This window comes from Typopeltis vanoorti, chromosome 26 (genome assembly GCF_054136105.1).
Source record: "Typopeltis vanoorti isolate ZY-2024b chromosome 26, IOZ_Tvanoo_1.0, whole genome shotgun sequence".
NCBI lineage: Eukaryota > Metazoa > Arthropoda > Arachnida > Uropygi > Thelyphonidae > Typopeltis > Typopeltis vanoorti.
In genome coordinates this window covers 30,453,128-30,466,810 of record NC_143574.1, presented here as the reverse complement: position 1 = coordinate 30,466,810, position 13,683 = coordinate 30,453,128, and the positions used below count along the sequence as shown (strand labels likewise).

General features: G+C 33.1%; 1 protein-coding gene across 1 annotated transcript in view; it reads right to left on the bottom strand.

Annotated features, from left to right (window-relative positions):
- Window positions 1-13,683, bottom strand: part of LOC150092457 (uncharacterized) — a 149,215-nt gene that overhangs the window by 119,669 nt on the left and 15,863 nt on the right. The window contains exon 3 of the mRNA XM_090414867.1: window positions 10,620-10,820. Within this exon, the coding sequence (XP_090270993.1) occupies window positions 10,620-10,820 (201 nt within the window). The remainder of the gene's footprint in view (window positions 1-10,619; window positions 10,821-13,683) is intronic.

Here is a 13,683-nt window from a genome sequence, read left to right as displayed (position 1 = left end):
CTGAAAGAGGATATTAGGATAAAAGGTATTTAGTTGGATACTATGTTTTATGCTACAATAAAACTGTTTTGCTTGCATGACAACTATATCTGAGTATAGTTGTCTGTGTGTGTGTGTGGGGGGGATGTTTTTCGTCATTTTCATTCCAGCTGACTCTAATTACACTATCTGTAGCTAATAGACTGTAAATGTCTCTGTACTGTATTTAGTGATACAATAAAATTACTTGTTTTTCTTGCATCTGCAGTATGGTGTCAGATGAGGAGGGAAAGTTTTTCAGTATGTAGAAACATTTCCATTCCAGTCTTTGGAAATTTCTTTCTGAATAAAAATAAATTCCTCTATGCATTACAAGAAGAGAACTGCATCTGATCTCTAACAAAATACTAGTACATGTGGGATATCTATTACTGATAAGATACAAAAGCTACAGAGCCTCCATAACTCAGTTGGTATTCATGAAGCCCTTTGATCAGAAAGACCTGATCTGATCTGTAGCTTCTCCCACTTAAGTGGGAGAAGAAGAAATGTAATGTCTCTGATGCTGTATGTAGACATTTTCAAAAGTCATGATGCATATAGTCGAACACTTTAGATATATCAAGAAAATGGACGACATATATATTCCTCTATTTATCCCACTATACTGTATTTACTTGAATATAACTCGCACTACTTTTTTTTCCCCAAAAATTAAAGTTAAAAAATCATTGTGCGAGTTATATGAGGGGATTTTCAGAAACTAGTTTTTCAGTAAAAAACTAAACTGGCATTTATAATTAAATCCTCAGTATTCATTGTAATTTATAATTACTCACATTATTTATAAAATGAATGCATTTGAATTTTAATTATCAACGTTATTTACATTATTGGCCACTCACCTTCACCATACGATATACTTGAATTTTTAGTGACAATGCTTCTATAATTAAATTAAAAGTTTCATTATTGCTTGTCCTTTTATCATTTCCGAATCATATGATCTTTGAGTTTAAAACCAGCACTGTAATAACTTGAACGTTTCTCCATATTTCAAGGGGAAATTACTGGCAATTTATGAGACTTGAGATACATTATGAACAATCCTTCACAAATGACTAATAAGAAGTGAAAGTGGGATACGAAACAGACAGCAATAGTAGGCCAGTAGACATAATGCAGCTATTAGGACATGCATAAGATTGGTGCAGTATTAACAAAAGACTGCATGTCCCAATGACAAAGGCAAGCTGACGATTGTGGAGTTGAAATGCTGATTCTTTTCAACCGAATTCCAAAATATCGGAAACTGCCATAACAACAGTGACTATCTATTTCTTAGAGTTTTAAACTTTCTGTGTGCGAGATATATGTGAGGATACACCAGGAGGCATAGAGCTAACCACCTTATCCTTGCGTACAGTTGCGGTTAAATGAATAGAAAACCCTCGACACCGCAAGGTAAGAGGGGAAAAAGGAAGAAGAAGAGGTACATGCAAAACTTTTAAATTTCTTTTTTTTGTAAAGTAGAATCAGGGATGCAAGATATGTGAGGGCGAGTTATATTTGGGAAAATACGGTAAATTGTTTGATGAAACCTCAACAGCACTTTTTTCATATTAAACCTGGATCTGAATCCATACTGATTAGGTGCATAAAAGGATACAGAATTTAGGTAGTTATTTGTTTTTTTTTAAATTAAGATTTCGTTAACCTTTCAAGACAGTAGATAATATTGATATGGGTCTGAAATGAAGAACTGAAGAGAACTTTTTAAGTGTTCCATAAATTCCTCATTTTCAAAATTTTTCTTGAAAATGGGGAATTTATAATGATTTTATAATCATTATCACCATAGTAAAAAGATTATTCATTTCATGAAGAATAGCAGTGACATCACTGTCCTATTGAAATTCAACTGTTTTGTATTGATAACTATGGTGTTTACCAACCTCCATTCTTTACTTTTATCATTCATGAAGTAAGAAATTTCAGTAGAAGATAGTTTAATTTTACTTAGTAAAATTTTTACATGCATTTTCAAACACTAAATTATAGGGATTCTTTGCATAATTTAGTGCTTATTATATAATTTTTCTTTTGTTCTAATCAAATTTTTTAGTTCACCAGTAATCCAGTGTATGTGATGATCCTTTTGTTTGCTCTTTTTTAATATATTGTGATTTGCTACCTGAACATTTAATCATTTTGATGAATTCCTCATATAGTTGATTTACATTTAAGAGATCATTGTGTGGTAGTTGATAATTCCTTATACAGTTTTCAAATGTATTATTATTTATGCTAGTTTTGATGTTTTCATTACTAACTGCACAGCTCATATCACTATTATCCAGTAGAGATAGATGCAACAGTATTAAGTGATGGTATGTTGTATTGCTGCTAAGATAGATTGCAGAGGATATTTCATAGGACATTTTATTTCTTATATGTGATCAATATGCTTGCTGAATTGTTTCCTTCTTTTGTATTGCCATCAATGTATGCCAGAAATCTATGCAAAATCTTTTTATATTCTTCAATTTTGCTTTTATTCTTATATAAGTGCAAATATTCTCATGTTTTAATATCTTTAGGGCATTATTTAATTCAGTTAAAAATATATCGACTAGACCATTGTGTGCACACTATGTGGCAAATATGAGCATATTCATTACTGTGTCATAAATTACAGTTTCAGCATTGTGCATATTTGTCTCAAAAAAAATAATAAAATAAAATAAAATAATTCCTTTCTTTTCCACGCCTTCAGGAGATGACCCTCATATTTTTATAATTAAATTTACTACTCTCTATAGCAGGGGTCGGTAACTGGGCCCGCATGCGGCACATAAAAGGTTGACAATACTTACATGGCATGTGGCCCACTGTTGAATTATTTAAATAATAAATTTTATAATATGAATAATAAATTAAAAATAATTTTATACCTATACTTTGAGATATCACCGTGCAACTTGGCACGAATCAAACTTGTGAATCATCACGAGTGGGGATAACAAAAGTAACTTCATCCAACGACAACCGAGATTTTGGCGCACTTTTGCAGTTGCGTTCCCCGGTTCGTCTTTTAATATTATTATTTTATTATTATTATTCCTGATACCTCCAAGGAGTCCGAAGACTCATCGCGGGAGGACATCTTCAACTCTCTCCACATCTTACCTCTACTACGAATCAACGCCATCTACCGCCCACCTCCAACACCACCACAACTAGTAATTTTTGTCTGTAAATTGCGTGTGTTCTGAAGGGCCGATTTGTATGTATGCGGGATGAAAAACCCGAGTTTCCGGGAGAAAAAACCCTGCTACCTCCATATGAGATCGGCTAACTCACCATCGATTGAAATCGACCAGATAAAGATTCCTCCCGTCGTTGAATGTGGCCCACGAATCTGAAAAGGTTGCCGACCCCTGCTCTATAGGATTAATTTTAATCTCACTAGTTGCAAACTTAAATGAATTAAGACGATTTGTTTTCCTAATCCTATTAACAAATATTCTCGTCTTACAGGTTTTACGCTTATTCTAATATATTCACGCTGGACTTTCCTCAGTTTTGTTTGGGTGCCTCATTTACTTTAAAGTCTTGAATTTGTTCACCCTTCTGAGAATTTATTTCAGCAACCTTTGTATTATTATTATCTTTATGACTCACGATCATATTTTTTTATATAGAAATAGACAACAGAATCAGCAAAGCTGGTATGGTGGGAAGTCAAATGAATAAATTCATATGGAATAAGAGAGAAATTAGTCGGAACACTAAATTAGCAGTATACAAGACAGTGTTCAAACCAGTCTTAACTTATGGATTTGAGAGCTGGGTCAGAAGTAAAACACTTGACCAAAGACTAGAGACCGCAGATATGAGTCCTGAGAAAGATTAGAGGCATGAACAGATGGCATCAATGGCAATATCATATTAAAAACGGGGCATATTAGGAAAGAACTTGACATTGTCAGCATCAAGGAATGCGTTAACAGAGCTAATCTCAGGTGGTATTGTCACTTAAACAGAATGGCCGAGGAAAGATTAGCAAAACAAGTGTTCTCTGCCTGGTTGGCAGCAAAACGACCCAGAGGAAGACCAAGATATAGGTGGATTGACACGGTAAAAAGTGCCTTAGATGATAGAAATATAAGATCTGATAATGTTGGAGTCTTGACAAGTAACAGACTGATTTGGAGGAAAATTGTAGATAGGAAGTTAGTAATGATGTAATTTTTTCATGTAGTACTGTCATATCCTGTACACCCCTTGAGGGTACATGGCAGGAATTTGATGATGATGATGATCATAGTTTCTTCTTGAAAGAACTTGCATTTTGAATAATTTACAGATAACTTTTCTTCATCCTCTGAATCTTCCAATTTTACAGCTTTAACTATTAGGTCTTCTTTTAGTCTTATCATATCTTCTTCCTTATCTTTATTTATTATTACATTTTCAATAACCTTTCTCTGTCCTACTTTACAGTGTTCACTAGACTCCTGTATGACTTAAAAGCCTTTCATGTACTATTTCAGCACTACTAAGTTGACTACACGAGTTGCAATCGAATCTGCTAGTTTGATTGTTTGGTATATTTGAGTCATACCTTATTCTCTTTCTTTCCTTATAATCTAACTTTTTCATCTATGTGCCCTATTTTGTTACAGTTGTATCATTTGGGTGGAATTCTTTCTATCATTACTTTCTTACTTGTGGTTTCACTAGACAATTTATCCGATGTATTACAAGAGCTATTTGCTTTGAGCTCTTCTAACATTCTGAATATTCTTTCTTGTCCTTCCAGTACTGTTCTTTGTTGTTTCTCTACTTCTTCCCTAATGTATTCTTTTAGTGATTCTAGTTCTAGAAAATTTACTGATTTAGGTTTAGAATTAACGTCTAAATTAACATCTCTGTTGCGATAGAGAAATGTGAAGATTAGAATCCTAACATTTCTTATTATTTCCCTCATTTCTGGTTGACTTACCTTTCTGAATCTCATCTTTAACTTTACAATTAATGTTACTTGCAGTGACACTGCTTTATTCTAAAGCATGCACTTGTTTGGGAATTGAGGACTGATGGACGTCTCCTTCTTCCCTTTCTCTAACAAGTTTGTAACATTCATCTAGATTCTTAATCTTTCTCTTGTAGGCCACCTCTTTCAATTTGTCCTTTAAGCCTACTCTGAATTGATGAAATATAGACCATTCTAGGTGCAACCTTTCATCTTTTGGGACACTTAACTTATTGGTTATGCTTAATAATCTATTGTAGTAATCCAATATGGTTTCCTTATTTTCTTGAACGCATTTATGCAATTTCTATAAATTCGGACTTACATCTCTTACTTTAGAATATTCCGCTATTAATGTACTTTTAAAATTAGTATAATCTATTGTATCTTATAAGATAGGCAAAGTATTTAAGAATGTCTTAGCCTTACCCAGTAATTTATTTCTAAGAATTATCAATAACTGAAAATCCAACCATTTTCCGCAAAATTAAAATAAGATTCTATGTTCTCATGGTCTTCTCCTGAAAACGACGGAATTGCAAGATTAGGGTTTACAGTTCTAAAGAACTCTCTGTCTCCCATTATGTTAGAATCTACCAAAGTATCACAATCACCTTCTGTATCCATAATTACTTAAAGGGCAAACCTTTTTATCTTTTACAGAACACACTGATACTGAAGTCAAAACTGTCCCAATCCAATATTAATTTTACACTATTTTTATTGGACTTTATCCTGTCGAAAGCACCATTTTGTTAATGTGCGTTCAAACTCATTGTCTGCGTCATTTGTAATATTTATATACATTTTGTATTCTATTTTACGTACTTCCACTACACTGCTTTGTCTTTGTTTTCTCTTTACTTAACATTCGGGAATGATCGACTGCCGCCATATATGTATTTCTACTATATCTTATTTCTCACACTGTACTGTCTAACAAATCTATTTGTTTAATGACTGCACCAGTTAGATTATATACTGAGTGCGAGATTATAAGATCTTAACCCAAAGACAAAGCACATATCGTTCATATTTCCCTGCTTATTTTATTCTTACTTTAAACTAGTCGTGGCTTAATTATAAATCATATAACTTCTATCGTATGCAGGTTCGAATTTTTTAGGATAGTACATTGAGAGATTTGGTCCAATGTGTTGTTTAAAATCCACTTAAGTTTAAAGTGGATAATTACAGAATGATACAGTATATACACAAAGTCATTAGTTTTCTTGGTACTCTCAATTCTTTCTACTCTAAGCTTTAGTTCTAAGCTAATTCACAATTTAGCATAACATTACTTGAATATAAGACATACCTTGGTTAAGCCTAATTCACCATTAATATACAATATCTCACAAACATAGATACTTGACATACAATCTTGTTCAATATTACAACTACTTACAATTCTTGATCAGTAGACAGTCTTTCATTAACCCTTTGTTCACATGTAAGTCTTGTCTTTCTTTCCTCTAAATTTCTTCCTTGTCCGAGTTGTCGACTATAACTTTCCTTATAGGATCCTTAACGTAGCAGCGATGTACAGCTCCTTCCTTTCGAGACAAACGACACTTCTCTTTCAATTCCTGACAACAAATCTTGGTGTGATGGGAACCAAGGTATGAGAAGAGATAGAAAACCCTAAGACAAATGACATTTCTCTTTCAACTTTTGACAGTGAACTTGGCATGATGGCAACTCAGGTTAGAGAAGGCAAAAAAAAAAAAAAAAAAAAAAAAAACCTAAGACAAAATTAATTCCTAGTGAGTTTCCTTTTATATAGGCCTGGATCTCCATTGTGTGCATGCGCGCATCTCTCAAAAATGCCATGTATTGACTTTCGGACATGCTGACTTCATTCTTCGCACATCTTTGAAATTCTCTATCTATGGCAACTGTCACGTATTAACCTTTGCACATGATGACTTCATCCTTCACACGTTTTTGGAAATTTTCATCTACAGCAGTTCCCAGAATTCTTCACTAATCTTAGCATTAGACTTACTGATTTAACATTACTTGATACCCTTACATGATGATTCCATGCTCCACATTATTTTAACAAAGGTTCAATACAAATATTAATACAGAAAAGAATATTTCAGTCAAAAAAATTAACATTATTCTAAGTACATTCTTCTAAAGAAAAAACATGTAAAAACAAACATAATACATTACAAAGTCACATATCATGAGAAATTTTACATTTGATTCCAATTTATGTAAATGACAAGTATTTTTTCTACATATTGCTAAATATGTGGCATTCTTCTAGTCATTAAGCTCTGCTATTACAGCATATATAAGAGCATTTGCATCAATCACTATTAGAATATCAATACGTTCAAAAGTAGTCGAGATTGAAAATTTGAAATTAAGCAACTACTTTTGAACGTACAGCTAAATCTGGAGAGAAAAAAAAAAAAGGGTTTTATGTTCCATTAGTATAAAACTGTACTTCAATTTCAAAAAGGGATGACCTGTATGCTACTTAGTAAGTGGTAAACCAAGCATCCTTTTTTTTAATGGATACATAAATGAACTAAATAAATTTTGAAAATAAGCAACTGCAGCAGCACATCTCTTGATATTAGAAACATATCTAGTGATCTCATATATACATAACATTTCTATTGATATATGTAACTTAGCTGACCAAACTGTACTCTCTATTAGCTTCAACCAGAAACAAACACAACACAAATCAATGTTTCATGCTACTAGGCCACTGTCTGGTTGAACAAGGAATCTACTGTTTTCATCAGGGAACTAGGGCAAACAGTGAAAGTCTGATACTGGAACAAATTCCAACTAAACATCAGCAGAATTCCAGATACACACCATCAACTTCCAAATTTACAATTACAAGATGTTATATTCAAATCATAATGATCAAAGAAAGGAAGGAGTAACTGAAGTATTCAACACTAAATATGAAGCAAATCCTGAATGGCAGATGGTAATAAAAGTGGAGTGAAGTGGGCCAACATCAAAATGAAGAATTGAATAATGAGACCAATTTATGCCTATGGTCCCATAGAAGTTTCAATTAAGAAGTAGTGGGGGAATTTTATGAGACATTAGAGAAAATGGCTGATGTAAAGAAAAGGTCAAATTGATCCTTCTTGGAGCCTGAAACAGCAGAGTAGTACGTGAATATCAGACATATAGAAATTTCTTGGAATATCTGGAGAAAAGGCCAAAGTTAATAATAATGGCAAATACTTGTTGGATTTATGCTCAAGACATGGACTAATTATTACTAACACAATATTCCAACATAAAAATGTCATAAGTTTACATAGAGAGAAGACACAAGAATAAGAAAAGTCTCACTAATTGTTATTGTTGAAATATTTTCGTGCTGGTTCAGGACACGAGTATACAGGGGATTTCAAATAGGAAGTGACCATTACTTAGTACTAAGCAGGAGGATAAAGATGGATATCAAATTGAAAAGAACAGTATGTAAGAAAGTTTTAAAAGTTGAGAAGCTTTCAGAGGTAAACTACAGACTCAAATATACAAAAACACTACTCCACAAATTAACAGAAAACACGATTCCAACTCTTAGAGACTCAGCAGCTGACTGAAGAAAACAGTTAGGGAGACATCTAGTTGTCTTTAATTATAATAAAAAACTTCATTGTGGACTAAGGGGGTTCAAGAGGAATTCTTGTTCTTCTAAGGAAAAGAAGGAACTATACTGAATGTTCCTTGCAAGTCTATATATGCTCTGAGAGAATACAGAGAAACATGCAAAAAAGTGAAGGACTGTGTACAACTAGCTAAAGAGAAGTCATGGGCAGACCTGGGTAAGAACACAGAAAATAAATATCAAGAAGGTGGGAAAATATTGTGGAGGCAATTGAAAAAGCTTAGAAATGGAAGAAAGAATACTGTAAAAGGAATCAGAGATGATAAAGGTGACATGAAAACTGAAGCTATTCTAGACATCTAAAGTAATTAATTAGAAAGATTGCGAAATAAAAAGAGAAAATGAGAAGTGACAATACAATGATAGAAAATATTCAAAAATCATGCAATCAAGAGTACACATCAATACTTGAGATAGAAAGAGTCAAAAACCTAAATGTGGAAAGGCAGCAGGAGTAGATGATATTCAACCAGAATGTTCAAATATAAAGGTATAAAAGTTTACAGCTACACTGCATAATCAGAGAACTGGTTAGAGGATGAAATTCTAGATGAGCAAAGTGGAGCTCTCATAATATACATCTATAAAAAAAAAAAAAAATAGTAGAGGCTTTCTCTAGTGATCATTCCCAGCAAGATTTATGCAGTCATACTTGAAAAGAGACAAAGAAAAACATGTGAATGGATATGTGGAGAACAAGAAGCTGAATTCAGCCCAAACAGTGAATGTTAGCAGCTGAGAATGCATGGGAATATAACAAGGATCTGTATAAGTTTTGCAGATCTGGAAAAAGGTATATGTGACAAGGTGCCAAGAGACATGTTGGTCAAAGCACTATAATTATATAGTGGAAATGGGATGCTATATTTGTGCAATGCATAGTCTATACTTAAGTTCTAAGTATTAGATAAAATCAAGTAATGGATTTAAAGGATTAACTCCAGTCTGAAGTAAAATCATGATTCAAATAAAAATTTAACTTAAATTTAAAAACACATGAACTGCTTCATTTGGATGTTTTATATTATATATAAAAGAAGCTCATATATTGATAGCAAAATTTCAACCTTCCAAAAGACAACAACAACGACATTTTCAAACCTCCTCCTTTGCATAGTATTAGGTTTGCTGGCCTGTTCCAGACTTACACCATATGTTTAAGGGTCAGAAAAACATGCACGAAAGCGACTTCTTTTCTTTATATTTTAGCATTCTATTCATGTATTGAATCCATTTGTTTCTATAATTATGTATTGTTTTTAGTTGATTCACATTGTAGTTCTTGTGGAATTTCTTTTTTGATTTTTAAATCTAGTTTAGTGGGTTTTGCCATTCTTAAAAATTTTATTTCTGCTGATGTTATTCTTGGATTCTGTTCATTTCCATATAATAAACAGGCTTAGTACAAACACTGAATATTCTTAATCTTGTATTTGTATATCGTTAAATTGTGCCTATCATTTTTGTAAATTTATTAATTTTATGTTTTGGATCTGTTTCTTCAATGCAGCTTATATTACAGCCAAGATAATTAAAAGAGCAAATAAGAAGAAAAATTTCTCAACTGTTCTTATTCAAAACAATTTTGTTTCTTCTTATTTGCTCTGTATCCTGGACTCAGCTACATACTATTCTATACTATGAAAATGTGACAAAATATATTCACTTTTAATCTTTGGTACAATTTTTAATTTCTTATGCTATCAATTTGGGAGCATATCACATGGTTTAAGAGCCACGATCTTAGAAGATTTAGATTCCAAATATCTTCAAATGACAAAATGGCATCAAAAAAACTGGTTTTGTGTTTTGGCTAAAAGTAGCCCAAAATGTTTAATATAAAATTAATAAATGGCATGTTACTATATCATACTGGTTATGATAGATGATGATACTGTTGAACATACAAAGCTCTATTTTAATATTTAAATAATACCATACCTTTCTTTTAGGAGTTATAATTTTCAGATTTTGAACAGGCAACAGAGCATCTTGTCTGTGGATTGAATTTGGTGGATATTCAAAACGAAAACTTCTATCAACTACTGTGATCACATCCATGTGATCCACAAATGAAGTTCCATTTAAAGTTACATGATTAAGAAGAGTTGGATTGCTCTCACTGAGTGATGTTAAATAAACCTATAATAACAATAACAAATAAATTAATATCCTTTTCAATAAAGCTGTCAGTTATTATAATAATTTAATTTCAGTAGTCCATGGATATTTAAATTTTGCATATACAGAGTATGATAAGCAATTCCTTCTCCCATTGCCACCATTTTTTATTATTTTAATTTCATTTTAATGAAACAAATAAATGCATTGTTATGCTGCTCACTTACTTCATTAAAATCTACACTGCATACTTGACATAAGAACCAATCAAATCATGTTCCTGTTATAAGGTTTTGGTTAATTGTTCCTCACATCCCTTTTGACATGCTGACTAGTAATGCTATCACTGTTCCTTACATCCAGAACTCTAAAAAAAAAGAAAAAGTATAATCGCTGCAGTGCATTCAAATCTCATCTGAAGCTGGAAGCCATCATGTGCTCTCTCGAGGATCCTCTATTTCCTCTGTCTATTCCAGGTGTTTACAAAGTTCCTTGTTCTTGTAACTTATCATATCATGGTCAAAGTGGAAGATCTGCAAACATCCATTTAAAAGAACATAAGAAATTCAACTGCTCATAAATATAGTGGAAGGAAAGAAGGAACTACTATGCTTCACCAAAACAAATACAAACTTGAATGGCTTTTTTTCTTTTTTGAATCAGCAGTAGATTTAAATATCAACCTAATCTTAATAAATATGATTATATTAAACTTCCCAAGATATGGGAAACATCCACTCTATCTAAGGATCAAAAGTGGATAGGTGGTATACATTTGCCTTTCATTTTCTGGACTTTATCTCAGACCTCTTTAATGTTGATTGATCTGGTTATTATATTATAGATGTGTATTAGATCCAGGGGCTTCTATGGACTCTGAAAACTGATATAGCTTGCTTAGGCATAAGTACATTTGGAAGCTATCAGACTTGATGTTGTAGAGTATCAGCAGAAGATGTCCCAAGCCTTATTCCGAGATACACTGGCTGCTGTGTGCATTCAATGTGGTTTATGGAAAAGTGGGAACTGACCAGATAGATGTTTTGGGAACTGCAGTTGTGGCAACTTGTATAATATGCTTTGTAACATGATTCACTGCTTCATTGATAGGAAATGAGCTGACTGTTGTGGAATTCAAATTCTGTTAAAGAAGAAAAGGTAGGCCAGTCATCTTGCTCTATTTTCCATCATGATATCTGTGATGTAACAGATGGTTGTCTATACAGGTATTACAGGAAATGATAATGCCCATGTAAGTTTTCATCAATTTCCCACTTAAATAGCAAAAAGAGCAAGAGTGATCAGATTGTTAAGTCCATATCAGTGAATGTTTGGTTAGGCATACATCATTAATATAGAAGAGCGCATTGGTTCCTGTGTTTAAGAGGGAGAATTTATTGTGGTTGAGCACACACACTCTGCAACCCTTCCTCTGGAGTTGAATTCAACTGCCATCATAAATATGGTGGCATTATCATGGATCCTACATTAAAAAGTGTACAGGAATGAGTGGCTAATATAAGGTCATCCTGTGAGACATACACTGAAAATGTAAGCTGATGCAGCACAATGTAACCAGACATCCTACTGTGAAGTGGATGATGGATAATGGTTAACACTTCTTAATGTAGGATCGTCATCAGACTTATGTAAAGCAAAATGTTAGTTTCTACTTCTACAAAAGGACCTTGATGTAATCAACAAGAATTCCATTGCAGAAATTCTTTCATTATCTATTTTTGATGGATCCATCTGGTTTCTGATGTTGCAAGGTCTTGATTTTGTTGGAGCTGCATTTTTTCTTTTAGGACAGGCTAGATAAAGACTAACTTCCATGATGCTGGAGCAGGAAATGAAGATCTTCATTCCTTCAAGGATTATATCAGTTATGTGAATAGAACAAGTGTTTGGATGAGAGTGAAAACACTAATCAGAGCATAGGAAAAGAGTATATACAAATATTGGAGATTGTCTCAGTTGGCACTGTTATAGTGCTATAAGAAACGAGATTGTATCCATCACACCCTTCTCAGGAAAAAATATCCAAGATATCATTAAATTAAACTCCATCCACATTACAGGTATTTCAGTGGTTTGTGTGCATATGCATGCGTGCAGGCATGTACACAGAAGAAAGATGTTATTTCACTCCCACTTATTTATTTTTGATAATGTTTCAATCTCTAAACAAGATCCACTTTCTCTTCTTGGGTTGACTTTTACATCTGGCTATCCTGGAGTAAGCATATCCACAATCTCTGCAGCATCCAAAAAAAGCCCCCCCCCCCCCCGCTTTCAAAAACATTTCTCTCCTACACAACTCCAAATGCTTTATAAATCCCAAATCTGCCTTAATCTCCTTAAGAATTCTTAACTGTAACCAGAGAAGGAATTTGCTTAATAGATGACATCTCTCTTGTAGACCCTTTTCAATAAATTTCATATTAACATTCTGTTTTTGAATTATCTTTTTTTACAGGGACTTTCATGAACACTGTTGTGCCAAACAGACAACTACAAGTTCTCTGCCTTCCTATAATCATGGCCATCAATACCCCAAACTCAATGAACCAATTTCTCATCTTCTTCCTTCATTCTACCTAACGCTGTTCTTTGGAATGGCCTTCTGGATACCATTCTCTCCTTTTCAACTTAAAGTGAGTCAACTAATCTCACATACGGTTTTTTCTCCAGGAAACTTGGATTTTTCATCAGGTACACTGGCCATTAAATGCACACAATTAACAGACACAGCAGACTATGTGGATAGGTTTAACCATTCTATCATGGCATTAATTATATTTCTATTAGAGGCAATCAAAGCATGTTAAGAGAAAAAAGATGGTTCTGATGAAGATTCAATTATCTTAACTGGTACAATGAT